The 16,601-nt window shown below is 40.8% G+C and overlaps 1 protein-coding gene across 1 annotated transcript in view; it reads left to right on the top strand.

The window, feature by feature from the left end:
- The window catches only part of TMEM132D (transmembrane protein 132D), a 182,248-nt gene that overhangs the window by 124,644 nt on the left and 41,003 nt on the right, over positions 1–16,601 (top strand). The window contains exon 4 of the mRNA XM_034068653.1: positions 15,669–15,812. Within this exon, the coding sequence (XP_033924544.1) occupies positions 15,669–15,812 (144 nt within the window). The remainder of the gene's footprint in view (positions 1–15,668; positions 15,813–16,601) is intronic.

Raw genomic sequence — 16,601 nt, 5'->3', positions numbered from 1 at the left:
GCCACTCTGGTCGTGCTGCAGTGGTGAAATAAATTGTCAGGTGGCTGATGATCATCCAAGGCTCAGTTCAGATCCTCATTACTGGCCTGTTGTGATTGGGAGCACTGAGGGGTGTGCTTGACCCCTAAGATAAAAGAGCTCTGGGTCACCCTGCAAGCTGTTCGAGAAATAACAGCGATGTCTGGCAGAGATGCTACGGTCACGCTGACTGTAGGCAAGCAGAAAATGCACAAAATAACAGAGACTTCAAGGGATCCCTAAAACACAACAAGGGCATGGGTTTCAAAAGTGCAAGATTACATCTGTTTGTCACAATGTGATAGTTTGCAAAGTGATGCTGGCACTTTTCATTTTACAGACTATGTCTCACCCCTTTATCCAAACAAAGATTTAAAGGGTGTTTGTAAGTACTGTCAATATCCTCTTTCTGTAGGAAAATGTGAATCTAATTACAAGGAAGCTAAAGTAGAAACTGACATTTTCAAAGCAAGGATCAAATTATGATGTAAATGGTTCAAATATGCCACCTAAATTCATATCCAGACTCTGAATTATAAGGAGCCTGGTCACTGGAAGTGGTCAGGATACAATTCCAAGGCAGCTCACTTGTATCGAATTTAGTGAAGTCACTTAATTAGATCTGTAAATATGGATTTAGGTGCGCAATGGCACACAAGTTTGAGAATGCTGGGCTTTGGCTTGTCCAGTAACCTTGCAACAAATGTGTGATGCTGCTGCAGGCACAGTGTGGTTAAACACTCATCTGCTCCCAAAGAGACATAGTCAATAGGTTATAGGAATTTTTAATCATAAAACTTTTTGCAGGAGAGGCTTCTCTCTGGTCAGAGAGAACAAAAATAAAGTCATCATACACATACAGTCATCATACACTGTATCAGCATCATTCATTATCTCAGCATAACCATAAAGTACTGTAGAGATAGCTATTCCAGATTTTCATTAGTCAGGAAGAGAGATGAAGTTCTTGTCCCCAATAAAAGATGAAGCTCTGTGCATGTCCTAACTTAAACATTGTCAGTAGTTTCAGTGAAGTAGCGGAAAATCAGGATATGAAAAATGGCCATCGAATTAATATTGGGCAACCATGTGAGTTAGATGAGGTGATGTGAGAGCAGTGGTACTAAGAGAATGGGGTTACTTGTCAGACAACAGTGTTCAGGATACTGGAGACAGCATTTTTGTAGATGATGATGTAGAATAAATAAGGCTCATGTGGAATCTGTTCACAGAGTTGTGGAAGAGCAGACTTTAAGGTCTAAGCATCAGAGTTTAATATGAACAAAATCTCTAAACAGGGAGTTGATGGTGTTAACAGAGGTAATATTAGATTTGAATGAGAAACTTTGGACAGTTAATTAAAAATCAAAGCCACAGTTATAATAGAAGTAATTATTCAGGAGTATTAAATCAGTTGCAAGTCCAAGTCTATAAAAGAATTAATCAGGAATAATTTAATATTTGATATTGAGGAGTTGTATTTTCCACTAATGCCAAAATCCATTCCATTAACCAATACTATTCTTCAAGTCTATCTGTAAAATGAGTCCCTGAAAGCAGGACAATGGATGAACAAATCTGTGTATCTGGGAATTTAATTCTGCTTTTAAACTTCAGCTGCAGTAAATAGAGTACTGTTTCTATCTGGAGAATCACACTGGCTAAGGACAAAGATTTTTATGATCCATTTCCTCATGTCCCAACAAGGGCTGATAGCAGATGCCAGGGGAATGATGTAAGAGCAAAAGAAGCATGTTTGTGATTTGGAAGTGTGATCTATTTCTTTCTTTCATTACTTTACTTGATTGCTTTTAAATTGCAATGGAACTTAATCCATTCAAACATTCCTGTTTTCTGTGGCAAGGAATTTCATTATTAGCTACATTATGTGGAAAAAAAACCCCATCTTCTGTTTGTTTTGAGCTCTGCCATCTGGTAATTTTCCTCTTTTGTGATGCAAGACTATGATTCTCTGGTCTTGGCTCCCTTTCACCAGACACTGATCATCCCATGGATCTCACTTGTAGCCTTTTTTCTTGTATTACCTTTTTAGCCCTTTTGGGGCCCTTCTCAGTTGTCCTGGACATGAACAGCAAAAAATTAAAGATTAGAGAGGGAAAGCAAAAAGGATGATTTGCTTTTTTGAAGAGGGAATTGAAATGCTGGGGACAGTGAGGGGAAATTCGTAGTGTAGAAAGCAGAAAAGCATAAAAGAAGCGTTGAATGATGGCGATATTATGGTTACCATCTAACCACTGATAAGCTATGAATGCAGCTCAGACTAGATCTCACTGAAGTCACTGCAAGCCATCACAGGAATTCTGATTCTTGGGAGCAGGCTTTTGTTGAGCAAAACTGTCATTTTATCAAGGCAGGTCAGGAGCTTTGTGCAGCTTTTGGCTGCAGGGCCCCTGGCTTGTAGTAAATTCCAAACAGGAAAACCTAAGCAAATGAAAGCAAAAGTCAAATTGTTTCAGTCCTATGTGTCTGGCAGCACCTTGAAAAAGAACCAGGCTTTTATTGCTGTCATCTAAAGATTTTCTTCTTTTTTAACCCAGTAAATAAGCTTGTCACAAGCCAGTACTGAGCCTACTGCAGCCGTTTATCAGCGTGGCTCCTACAGGAGCCAGTATCTGGAGGCAGCCTATATAGCTGGTAACAGGTGATAAATGGTCACACCAGGCTCAATGTTGGCATCTGGAGGCAGTTATTTATCAGACAAGAGCTTTATAATCTTAAAAGGCTATGTACCTTCCCCTTCCTTCCTAACAGTAAGCTTGCCTCTGAGCGAGTTATCTGGAAAACACTCCTTTCTCATGCATCTCTTTCTAATTTTCAGATTCACACAAAAAGACCAGAACCTTGAGACACTTGTACTTGCATTTGGCTAAGATTTTGGAATATCGTCTCCCAGTAAGACAGATCATCTGTTAGTCATCAGGGTTACACTCATTAAAACCAGTGAGAACTTTGCTATTGAAATCACCAACTACAATATGAGTCCCAGTCCTTTCTAGATGCCTGACCCTGAAAACAGCCTCCTGTGCAGTTATCTAACACTGCAGATAACATCATTTATTGTCAGTGTGGGTGTTGCAGCCCAGAACTGTTCAGGTTCACAACTTCATAATCACGATAGAGTGACTAGCACTTCATTCGTAGGATCTTTTTTTCTCATACTTGAAATGAGAAGAAGCTGAAGGAAGAAAAGGAAGCTGTTACTCTGGGAGTAACATCAGAAGAAATACTGGGTACATATCTCTGCATCCATCAGAGTAGGAAAACACTTCAGATGTCCTGGGTACAAAATATGTAATTTGATGTCAAGTTCAGATTTATTTCCTTGAGGACATTGGACTGACGCTAATGTAAGTTCTCTACCAATCATCCCAGAAGGATTAGTCATTAAGCAGCAGTTGCAGAATGTACAATATAGTCTTAAAGTCATCGAATCAACAGCATGCATGTTCCTCAGGATATTATTACAAGACTCTTCATGTCTTTTTTCTAATGGCTTTTTGGATTTTCTGCTTTCAGCCTGACACAACCAGCTTTACAAGTGTCTAACCGCTCTTTTTCTCTGTTATTAATTCTTTTCTATTGCAAAGCATTTCTGATCACTCTTCTGTCTTGTCTAACCACTTCTTAAGTTTATTGCTTTTCTGTGGTGCTGTTAGGGATTTTATTTCCCAGTTGGTATTACTTTTTAACTGCTCATGTAAATCTGTATCAGTTCAGATTCATGCAGAAAAAACAATTTGTCACAAATCTGTGAAGGATAAATGATCAAAGCAGAGCTTGCGGGCTCACTACTTTCTATCTCTGCCTACTTCATCAGACCTAAAAATATTCTGTCTTCATTCAGATTCTTATGGTTCCCTGTACTGTAGCCTCCATATATATGGCAAGGAAAATGAATGTATGGGTCAGTATGTATAAGATCAGCAAAATTGCACCCATTTATATCTGCAAAGGGTCTGGCAGCATTTGTCACAGGCTAATCACACAGAAAAAGTTTTAGATCAGTAGTGCCACTAAAATCCTGGTACCAAATACTTTTATGGGCATGGAACTTGTAACTGGGGAAGGGTTTGGAAATAAAAGTATGGTTGCTGTGTCATATGAATATATATGCTGTGTCATATTACTATATAAAGATCTCTCTTTACCAAGATCAAAAGCAAAGAGATGTAGTTTTGAGCTCCTCACCTGTAGACATGGCAGTGTTATAACCAAAGGTATGCGTGGATAAAAGGTACTTGCTTACTTTTACTCCTAGAATTGCAGTGTCAACACATGGCGTGACCCAGCAAAGGGAAGGGATGAGTGTACCCACAGTGGCAGGAGAGTATAGACTTTGCAGGTGCTGCAGGCAGGGACCAGCATCCTCAACAAGTCCCTGTCAGGGATTTTTTCTGAGGATATACTGTGACCCAAATTCTGTCCTGGGCATCCTGACGTCCTCACGAAGGTCAGGATCACATGTATCAGAGCAGACTTTGGCCCCATTTGCCATATGGGAGCTGGAACATCATATTTTTTCTGAACGTCCCTTGTGTTTATTTTTGTGTTTCTGTTTGAAGTTCAAACGAAGAGCTAATTACTGACCCAGCAGAGCCCGATGGCTGCAGGCTTCCCTGCTGCTCGCCCTTAGTCTGCTCATGAATGAATTTTTGGTTCTGGGGCAGGTTTCCAGGCCCCTGTGATGATCCCAATTTAGCTCAGACTGCTTATTGCTTGACATTACTAAATATGAATGTGCTACGAAAACTACCAAGGCCAATCTGGAAGGAAACTTTGGAATAGTCAACTTAATAGTTTCTCCTCCACGCAGTGACCAGAAGAACATGTCTTTTCTTATTCCTTACAAAAGTCTTTATTTCTTTAGAAGTCTGAAAAATAGTTTGGTCCTTGCTCTCTGTCTCTGCCATAGGAGCTTACAGTAATTACCACACTGGGACAGATTTCATCCTTGCAAATCTGCTTTTTTCTCACTGTCACTGCATCATTTTCTCCTTGTCTGCCCACTGTGCTTGGTGCATCATCTGTGTTATTATCAGGGTTTTCCACATGCAGCAAAGGGAATGGGATGCCAGAGCTCCAGAGATGCTCCTGGCTTTGCAGCTGGCACTGTGGTGGCTTGGGCAGCTCTCCTAACCTTACTGCTTCTGAGGCTTCGCCTCTGGAAAACTGCGGGGGTGACAGCACACCTTTTAAAATGATGGGGAAATCAAGTCAGAGTTGATAAATGTGTTAGGATTGTTGCTGTGGTAGACGGTGCTAAATGGCTTTCCTGTTGGAGAAGTACTTTGTAGACGTGGAGGGGCCTGGATCTCTATAAAGGCCATATGTGCATCTTGATTTACCTGTTTTGCTGACAGGTCTTGCTTGACCTCACAGAATGAAACCAAAGTTGTGAGAGATGGGAGGAGAGGAACAAACGTGTCTGTTCAAGACTTGCAGCATCCTGTAGTCCCTGTGGGAGAGCTGAGTATTAAAGAAGGTTGTGAAGTAACGAGCTCTGCAGGTGTGCTGGGAAAAAGTACAGATGTGCTGGTGACAGAGCTGGCTGGTAGACATTAGAAGCTGGGAAAATTGTTGGAGATAAAGCATATAGCAAGGATGGGGCAAAAACGTCACAGGTTTTGAGGTGAAAATGAGGTATTTGCATTGTGTGCCTGAGTTGTGGAGATTCTCAAGTCCAAAAGAGTTGATAACATAGAAGATGCTGTGTGCTTGGTGCTTGGCAAGCAGCAGAGGAGGAGGAGATGATTCTGTTGAGATCCAGAATAAGGATGGCTGCATTTGCACCTCTGCTCTCATCAGCCAGGTTTCAGATGGGTCAGTGCAAACATGTCACCAATAAAGGAAATGGGAGTCACCAAGAACAGGCCCTGAGGGTAGTTTGGTATGCAAATATAATGGAATATTTCACAGGAGGGCTTCAATATAGGAACAAAACTGCACAAAGCACTGGCAGGCAGACCTCAGCAGGTGCATCATCACACATTACAGGATGATACTGAAGTTATTTTCGGGTGTTGATTTGTTTAATGGTAAAACAGTAGAAAATCTAAACTCAATCAGAACATAAAACATGGGCTCTCCTTTTATTCAGTCTGGTTTGCTTATTTCAGGTGACTCTGGTGGGGCCTGATTCCCACACAGCCTTTTACAGAAAGCTTGTTCCCCAGTACCATAAAGACATCATTTACACCTCTGTGGTATGTACTAAGAAATATTTTTCCAAGGAAGCTGCTGAAGCTGCTGTGATCATTGAGTCACTTATGCATTCCTAATCTAGAGTATCAGTAATTCCAGTCAGTGCAGAAACAGGCTTCATCCCGTCTGTGATTATGTGGAAGGGAGCAGATAACAGAGTATGAGAGCAGCTTGTGTGAGCAGGGAGGTCACTGCTAAAACAGCTTCACTCTTCAGCTGTGCTTAGCATCTCTTGCAACACTCACTACGTGTACTTTATTTTGGCAAGTCCTTTAACAAGGGGCACAGTACTTTACCTGTATTTCTTTTATCCAACCTGCCCTGAAGAAATTGTGAGTCCCCCTCCTTTCTCACCCCTTTCCCCGTTATCTGTCTCAGATTCCTTCCCAGTCCTGCCTCCCACCCTTCCCAGACTCTGCTGTCTTTCATCTTGTCACTTGCTGGCTGTAACCGTGCTGAACTGTGATTGTGGCCAGAGCAGACAGTGAGGGCTGGAGCAGGAGGTAGGGCCTGGTGGCACAGAGCCCTGGTGGTCACTCACCCCAAGGGCAGCAGTGTCCACTGGAGGCGAGAGGAGCAGGGTGTGCAGGCAGGGAAGAATGCAGATTTCATTGCTGTCTGGCTCTGGGAAGCAGAGAATGACAGACAAAAACCCTGTCAAGTATCTCTGCTGGGTACTTCTGCATCCCAAGGGTTGCTCTAATCTACTCCGTGTTGGCCAGACCCCAAGGAGCTGTATGGCAGATGGGGACAGGGTTCCCTGACTGTGTCCCTTAGTATTCCCTTTAGACCCCTGAGCTAACAGCATGATGTGGAAGATGGGGAGGATTCATGTGCAGCTCATAGTACAGCCTGGGAGTGACAGCAGAAAGAAAAAGAATTAAAACCCGTATTATGCAAGGCAGTGATTTGGTTTGGGATTTTTCATACTTCTCTCCATGAAAGCAAAGCTGTCTCAGTCACTTTGACCCCAGTCATTCTGGCTCTGCTACACATCACACCAAATATTTGCTCTGCTAAATTGCATTGCTAGAGTCTTGTTGGCATCTTTTCTTTGAAGTGATATCCTAGAGCTTTCATTTTGTTGCTGGAAATTCCTACATCACATCCTATAGTCCACCCCTTACAGAGCTCCACAACCCCTGCAGGCACCAAACCTCTGCATTAGGCTTTCTAACTGCAGGCCTGAGAATCAAAAGAGCCTTCATGCTGGCACATCAATCCAGGAGCTGAGACACTGACCGCATGTGTGAAATTCTGATTGGGTTTAGCTAATTTTGCATGACATGTCCCTACCAGTCTCTCCAGTCTCAGCAATTCAGCAGCATCAGACACAGCGTATTCATGTACCTTAGGCCAGGTCTCCCATCTCTGCTTCTCTGAAAGGTCTCCCTTTGACAATCAGGCATGCCTTTCCCAACTGCAACGGTGTCTAAAAGCAGCCTGCTTAGGAAAAGCAAAGAACTCCTCCACGAGTTTGTTTGTTTGCCTTTAAGAGCAAACCTTGTTGATTATCAGCTAAAGCAGTCTGTCAGGAGACCAGAATCACGTATGCACATGCCGCTTCATGGAGTTACAGTTTGGAGCCTGTGAATTAATTAGCAATTTCTCTGAAGAACTGCAGCCTGGCAATTCACAGACTTATAACTCTCTGACTTTGATAAATTGAGAACGTACATGACAGCTTCCTGGGATCATGGTAGCCTACTTAGTGCTGCAAACCACCAAAGCACCAAAGGAGAACTTGCCAAAAGTATGCTAACGCAACTCCTAAATGTTAGACATCAAAGCATTAAAGGACTTGCCGAAAGTATGCTAACACAACTCCTGAATGTTAGACATCAAAGCATTAAAGGGACTTTAAACCTGAGACAAATTAGAATTTGCATTGATTCTACAGCTAGAAGAAAGTGAACTCACATGGGAGGACTTGGTTCCTCAGCTCTCTGAGCATCAAGGAAATCCAGTATGGCTTGGGTAGCTTACTGGTAATGTTACAAACTGCCCGTTGCTAAATAGCCCATTATAGTCTCTAGATAGTTTATGTGTATGGTGCTGACTCCCAGAAATCCTTAGAAGAAAGTACAGGCTTAAAATTACACACCTCCGCTTCAGGAAGTCACTGCAGAAACCGTGTGCCATTATCCCAGCAGCAGGGCTGTAAAGAACAGCTAGCACCGAAAACAGGGGCAATGTCCTCCCACCCCCATTTTGCATTTGTTGTGTGCTTGCTGTTTCACCTTAAAGAAACCTGTTACCTCTTGTTAGCTGGTCCAGCAGCTGGAGCTCAGCTCTGAGCTGTGAACTGAGCACTGCACAAATGCCCAAACAAGATCCCTGTTTTGAGCAATGCCAGTCCGGATACATGAGACAGACAAAGGCAGGGAAAAGAGGCACAATGGGCAAAGACGTTTTCCTCTCTCTCAGAGGTGATTTATTTCCTGGCTTTTTCATCACTTTAAGATGTGGACCACAATAACAGGCGGTGTCTGCAAGCCGGTATTGCCTAGTTGCAACACCATAGAGATGTGAAACAAGCCTGAGCTGCATCCTCACTTCACTGAGGCAGATACACTTGAGCAGCACCTTGATTTTGCTTCTAAGATGCGTTTCTTTCCTTCTTGAACTTTATACTGAATATCACTGTCTGTGTAATGAGAGATCTCTCACTGCTGGTCAACTTATTAATGATCCCATTTTTCCTTTGCAACACTTACCTGCTATACTCTATTTACTACACACAGTGATGTCTTACATAGTTAGCTCTTCTTTCCTACTCCTAAAACTTAGCAGTGCTAGATTCTATCTATACAGAGATGAAAGTTCATTAGTAAAAATATAAAATAGCTAAAAGGCTTTGCAAAAGTTAACTCTCAAATTAAATATAATTAGATACTTTTTCCTAAATGCCTCATGTGTGACAGTAGGAGCAGACAGTCACTGTGATTGTCCCATGTTGCTTTTTCCTTACAGCAAAATACAGCCATTGACTTTTCTGTTTTTAACTGGAAATTTGTGATTGCTGTGCTTTTATGTGTATGTGCTTTTGTTTCATTGCTCATCCTTGCCAAATCTGCTCACTCCATAAGCATTGACTGTGCCCCAGTGGAGGAGGAACAAGAGCATGGCTGGAGGTGAATTCCCCATGTTCCATGGCAGCCTGAGAATACCAGACTGAAGAAGAAAGAAAGAAATATATATTGAGACACTTATTGTGCCACCCATTACTTTCTAAACAATGGGTTTGCAATCACATTTTGCTATTAAATCAAGTTTTGCCTCCCTACAAGCTGTGTGGAAGACTAGGAGTCAGCAGGTAGATCTGTGCAGAGGAACACACATTTGGGGTTCTGTTGATGGTCCTTTTTAACCCTGGGTCAGCACATTTGATTGTGGAGCTCTCTTGCCTGTACCAAGGAAAAAAGAAACTGATTAAGTAGCAAGTGCTTAATTTAAACGTGATTAATTTGCTTTCATATCTCTCTCCTCTCTCCCGTTCCCAGTGACTTCACATTTCACTCTGCATAGTTGAAGGTGCACGCATTAAACAGCTAACTGAAGTTCATGTCTGTCTTTTCACATTTTTGCATTAAGGCTTTGCCATCATTTCTCATACTTCTGCAGTATTTCAACTTGTACTTGCAATTCTTCTGTCTGTGTTAAAGGCCTCACAAATTAGTTTGTGTTATTTCTGGCCACAGTTCCTTTATTCTTTTAGACACAGAAGAATTGCAGACAATTTTTTGTTCCTTTTTTTTTAGGGCATCCTAAAGGTTTGGCAATCACAGGGCAAATAAAAAAAATTACAATTAAATTTTATTTATTTCAAGCTGTTTACAAGCTCAGAGCTGACAATAATGTTCTACAACCAAAGGAATCTGCTTTGGAGCATTTTCAGCTTCTCTGGATCACCATGTATCTAGCCTCACTAGCTGCTTATAAAACTTGTATTTCAGCTGCCATAATCTTATCATTAAAGGTGGATTTAAGTTTAAAGAACCCATGAACAAGCCCTTGTACTTGCAACCAGAAGCTGGGAGATGATTCTGCATTTAAGGTGCAAGCTCAGCTTTACTCAAGCGTTAGGTACTAATCCAGTATAACCAAGTGTCAAGATGGTGTGAACTCACAGCAGCTCCTTCAGAGATGCATCTACTTGCTTTATTGTTCAACTGCTGCTTTCTGCCTTTTCAAATCCCTTCTATGTTGTTATTTTTGTTTCTTGTCCTTGCAGTGGCAACATGAGGGAAAAAGCTGATTTTGACCACATCCATGAGGATGTCAAGCATTTAGACTTTATTGGTTTAGAAGCTTACTAAATTTAAACAGAAGCATTAACATGGCCTTAGGCTCTCTTGACAGTTATGAAGTCTTCCTTGGGGGGATTTCTGTAATGCTTTCTAATCAGCTTAAGGAGTTAATTAAACAGCTGTCACTTAGCTTCTTAATTCTGAGACTTGATGCTAAATAAGATTTGAAATTAGTTATGCATGACTGAAGCGTGGATTCTCTGATATAAATAAGATGGCTGCTAGCTGAAGGGGAAGAAAATCTGGGTCTTTTAAAAATAAATAGTAGAAAGATTCAAGGTGGTGCTCTGGAATAATGCTCTACAGGCTGATTAATAGAAGAGAAATATAGTATAATGGAACATATTAATGACTGCCAAATGGGATGGATTTTCAAGCAGCCGTTCATTTCCATTTGATGGCATACCCTGGATTTCAGGAGATTTCAGTGAGCATTTTATTCTCTTCCCAATGCAGCCTGTACATAGTAAACCCAAAAGCCATATTCCTATTGAAAACAAGTAACATGCTTGATTTTACAAGTTAGATATTTTCACTGCAAAAATACATTCCACTACTGCAATAAAAATGTAACTGGAGATCTCTGTGCTATAGAACATGTATTACAGTGTTGTGGGGACTTTTTAATACATTTTCCTTGTGTATTGTAGTAGGACAAGTACTTCTCCTTCTGAAGGGTATGAGTTGCAGATGGAGTAATGCACTTCACTCACAAGAAATAAGCAGAAATGTATTTTATTGAGATAAGACAGTGAGATAACAAAGTTCAATGGTAAATGCAAGAGTGGTTTAACAAGGTCCAACAGCAAAGTACGCTTAAGTATTGACTGCATAGAGAACAAGGCCAGGCAAAACTGTCAGGGACACCCTCCTGTTGAGTCATGAGGTTCAGAAAGGACCCCTTCTGTTCTGAACTCCTTCTCAGAGGCGAATTTAGGTGCGACTGGATCCAGACTCAATCAATGGTTTATGTCTAAAGGATTGTAAATGGGCAGTTAAACCTTTATATCACTTGTCTAAGATTTCAAAGTTTCAGTATACTTATTCCTAATTAATTTACCAATTATCTGATGTGGAATCATGCTAAAATGCTTTTGGAAATGGGTGCAAACAGCTAGTACTAAACTTTTCTTTGTCTTTTTGGGGCCCCAGAGCTAAGCATGAGTTAGTCATGTATTTATTTCTTTTAAATGTCATTATTAATACAAACATTAGGAAATATTGTGTAAATACAGAGGGGGAGAAAAGGGGAGGAAAAGAAATTCCTTCAGATTTGTAAAGATACTGTTAAAGTCCTTTCTTTCACGACAGGAATTATAAGGCAAAGTATGTCCAAAGGGAAATTAAATTGCAGGGAAGCTACAAATTAAAATTGAAAAAAAATAATAGATATTCACTTCTGCATTTCTACTTAAATAGATGCTTACTGTGTACATCTTCTGAATATGTTTCTGCTTTAGGGCTTAATATGCTTAGTTATTTAATATGAATCTCTTCAGTAGGTAAGGAGCACTCATTCCAGAATCTTCTTTAAACTATTACTATTTTTTCAACGTGGTAGCAATATGAGAATAAATATTACCTGAGCTTCCATTTCTGTTACATGGAGAAAAATGTTTTTCTCTGATTCTTATTTAATTTTAGTACTTGGGAGGATCGCATTACAGAGATATGCTACATAATAGTTAGAGAAAGTTCAGCATCTTTTTAATAACTGCTCAGGGAATTAGCTTCTGGCTGATAGAATATTTGGCTATAGCTTTGCAAAAGCATAGCTATTCCCATCTTGCAGTGCCCTGACATCGTATCTCCTATAATCTGTGTTAGTTATGGATAAAGAACATAATATTTCTTCAGAAGATTCCTTTATCTCTTAAGCAGCAAAAAGCAACACTTTTAAATTAGTAACTGTATAGATTTATAGCATTTACATGCTGAGACTCTGAACTATAAATCTCTGTGTAGCTAAATAAGTATCATGCTTGTTCCCTCAAAATGAAATAATTTTTATATGGATTCAGCAGGGGAACACTAAGCCCTTTCTAGCCATTAAACAAATGGCTGAAGAAGTGTTTTACTCTGCTCCTGCTGTGTAAATAGGTGTAAATGGTTATGATGTCTCGATATTGAAGGGTGGGATGTAAACCAGGTGCCTAAAAAAATCATCCCCCACATCCATAGATGCAGAGGTACTGCAAACAGAATGCACAACTCAGTTATTCTTGTGTAGGTTAGCACACCTTCGGACTATCACCAGCTCACTTTCCTCTAGTTTTACTGTAAAGAGGTATTGTGTGGATTTGTTTTCCTAAGACTGAACAAGTACTTGCTGATAGGAAGTCAGGAAATGTGTGTGACCCCCAGGCACTGCTTCTTGCTCCCCACTGCCCTCATTTCTTTTGGGGACAGAGGGGACAAAGCCTGGTTTGGGGAATTTTATGGCTGCCTAAGAATCAGCAGTGCTGTCCCATGGGATAAGGACTGTGCACAGTTCTGGTAACACTCTGCTTCTGAGCATAGATCTAGAACAGACAAAAACTACAAAACTTTGAATTTGGAACCTTTGACTTTGGATAGAAACAGCATATAAATTTGCTGCCTTGCCTTAGAATCAAGTATGAATACACTCATCGCCTTGCATTTAAGTACTGCTATTAAAGCAATTGGGATTACTCACACAATTGGGTAAAGCACAGATCTGCCAGACTGCAGCCCCAGATAGAGAGCTCTGAGGCAGGACCTGAGACCATGTTACTGAGCTTTGAAGTCAGCTGTGACTCTGGACATGCAGAATTGCCTGTGGATTAGATGTGCTATGCACATGCTTTTAGAAGGTAGCAGAGAAGGAAAACAGGGTAGTGGTGGTGAAGCAGCGGATGGTCTAAGTAGCCTGGTTTTGCATGTGTTGCCATAAAATGGCAGGAAACTGGTATGTTAGACTGCAGTCTGTATTATGAATATCCAAAACTAGCACTTGGAAAATTCAGAAACTTTAAAGAAATTCATGGAGCTTGTGAGAGCCGTTCTCAGTTACTAGCTCTTACCAGGGGAAATTACATTTGCCTTTGGTAAGCAGACCTCATTAATCACACTGTTTCAAAGGCTTGATTATTAAACTTCCCATTGCATTATAAAATAATTGCAAGGGTCATACTGTAATGTGTCAGTGGAGGAAGAAAGCTGTTCCTGCATGGGGGAGCAGGTTTTTTCAGCTTAGTACAAGGTGTTAGTAGCTAGGCATGTGGTATGGCCTCAGATAGTCCCAATGAAATGAGATTCATGCCCAAATGTCATCAAAATCAGGACCTAATGCTAGGGTTCTGTAATTATAGTGAATACATAATAGCACTTGTTAAGCTGAAGCCGCTTCCATTTGCAGCTCTGTGGAGCCTAAAGGAGAGTGGCAGAAGTATCTAAATAACCTGCATGCAGTAACTTTGCTGCAAAGCCCAGATGAGAAACAAATAAAGGAACCTGGAAACTTAATTGCAAATCTTTCTGAGATCTCAGTTGCCTGAATAATATATTCTCTACTGGGAACAAATGTGCACTAAAGACAGAAGGGCCCTATGGTACAGGCAGATATTCTCACCTTTGTATGAATTATGATATCAAAATATCTGAAGGGCTTTTGCACTAAGAGAGGGAGAGGATTTTCTTCTTATGCTTTCTTTTTTGTGAAAACTTATTTCACCCTCCCCTAAAAATCATGTTGAGGATGGGGCAACTTTAGCAAAGCAGCTATCAAAAGACCTTTTTTCGGTTCTTTTTTTTAATAATGCTTTGAGTCTGAATAAAGTGCCTCTGTTTCTTTAAGTAATAGGAAAAAGGTCTTTTTGATCTGTGTCCTTTACACCAGGGAGATCTCAGCTTCTCTTTAGCCCAGAGGCAGTAGGGGGAGTCGTCTTCTCCTGGTAACTTGGTTTCAATCTCCCCCTTTATTGTCTTCCACCAGTAAAATCAGGTCAGCCTCAGAGCTCATAGCGTGAGCTATTTAGATAATGAGGAGTTAGCACTTGGGGGCCTTTGGAAGCTTTTATTTCACAAGAGCCAACTGAAATCAAGAGCCTCTTGTTCTATGGGATAGTCCATGGTTCACAGGAAGAGTTCTGAGTAGCTCAGAGACCCTTCCAGGAATGAGCAGTATCTTGCAATTAGGAGCTGAAGAATTCAGGCACCAGTTTGTGTACTCTGTGTATCTTGGCACAAGCCAGTGGTATCTGCTGTGTGAGACTGATGTGCCACCCAGGTAACTGAGAGCACTGTTCGGTCTCATGATCTTCATACAGTTAGAGCTCAGTGCTTTCAAGTTAGAAGTGATAAATCAAATAGAAGGAATGTATTTTGCAATAACCATCACAACAAAGACGTACCAGAGACACAGGTCACAGCAGAGCTCATTTTGTTTAAAGGATTCTCAGCATCCTTGCTTTTTTTGGAGAGCATGGTTTTGCAAAAGAGTCATTTACAGGTAAATGTTCACGGTTGTGAACAGGTGCTTGCCTACCATTAGTCAACAAGAGCCAGGATAATCCTAGGAAACCCGCTCAGGGCCTGATTCCCATTTAACTGAAATGGTGGCAATCTTAAAGTAATTCCCTGATTCCCAAACCAAACTTGTGCCCTAACAATTATACATATTTCTTTGGTCTAAATGTTGACATTATGTGTCCGATAGTGTCACAGAATTTCAGTATTTGTAGAAAACCTTTCCAAAAACAGTTTTGTGGGTAAAACAACAAGACTTAAGGCATGAATTTTGTGTGATCATTGAGGTTATTAGTGAGCTGCTCAGGATGGAGATTTCACTATTGCTAGGTGCGAGGTACATCTTGTTTATGTGGTGCAAGGCCATTCCTCCAATGTTTGGTTTCTCTGATACTTGATGAGCATTCATGAAATAGGAATTAGGGCATGACAAATACCTTAACAGGCCTGAATCACAACTGGAAGTTTGGTTCAGGGATTGAAAGGAGGAAATTTTTCTTTCCTGCCTGCTGCACTTGGAACAGTGTTTGGCATAGCCATTAGAAATTAAAGTGAATTTGAATCTAGGTGGTACTAGTGAATTAATAGCAACATATTTTAACCAAAGAGGCTTTTATTTTTGTCTCTTAGGAAGCAGAGATCCTGAATACAGCCATTCTGACTGGAAAAACAGTGGCTGTCCCTGTCAAAGTGATCTCCGTGGAAGATGATGGCACTGTGACTGATCTTCTGGAATCTGTGGAGTGTAGATCATCAGATGAAGATGTCATTAAGGTAGGATCATACTGTTCTGCTCCATTACACAAAGACAGAGGCCCTGCAAACCAATGCTGTTCTCTAATGTAACAAGTTCTTTCATCTTCCTAACTGTTCTACTGCTGGAAGATGAAGGTTTATTATCACTGTTAGGTACAGATTGGCTCGGTGGAGCAATAAAGCAAACACAAAATCACACATTTTTCATCCTTCATGTCAAATACTGGGAATTGTCTGTCACTTCCCACTTTTAAAGTATTTTCGGAGTTCACTCTACCTTTGCCTTTTAGTTTTCAGCTATATGGGCTGTGTAGGAATGTTGTCAGCTGATGTTTTAGAGAAGGAGGTAGTTCCTCTGAGGTTACTTTGCCACATTGGAACACGAATTGTATGGCTCAAAGTCTGGGTTTTTTCTTGGTTGTTACCCATCAGTGTATTGAAAACAACATTGAAAACAACTTCAAATTTGTAATTCTCTTTGGTCACAATTGCTACTAGGATGTGTCACAGGAGACATATTGACTGGCAGTCGTGGACTGGAAACTGCTGGATAAGACATTTGACCAGTAGATTTACTCTGCACAACAGCACTGTAGCCTAAACTTCCTTGAAATATAAATGGAAGACAATAATAAGATATTGCTGATCTTAGCTCTGACTCAGAGTATGTGCATTCCTAGTCAGTGATGAGGAGAGAGACTGCAAGAGTGTCTTTAAGAGCTGTTTCATTACTGGAATCATATGGTCAGACTGGATCTTCAGGAAGATTGCTGCTTCTTGGAACTTTCACCTTGTATCAATATTGCT

Source organism: Melopsittacus undulatus, chromosome 12, assembly GCF_012275295.1.
Source record: "Melopsittacus undulatus isolate bMelUnd1 chromosome 12, bMelUnd1.mat.Z, whole genome shotgun sequence".
NCBI classification, from domain to species: Eukaryota; Metazoa; Chordata; class Aves; order Psittaciformes; family Psittaculidae; genus Melopsittacus; species Melopsittacus undulatus.
Note: the sequence above shows the minus strand (reverse complement) of the source record. Positions and strands in the feature narration are given on the sequence as shown.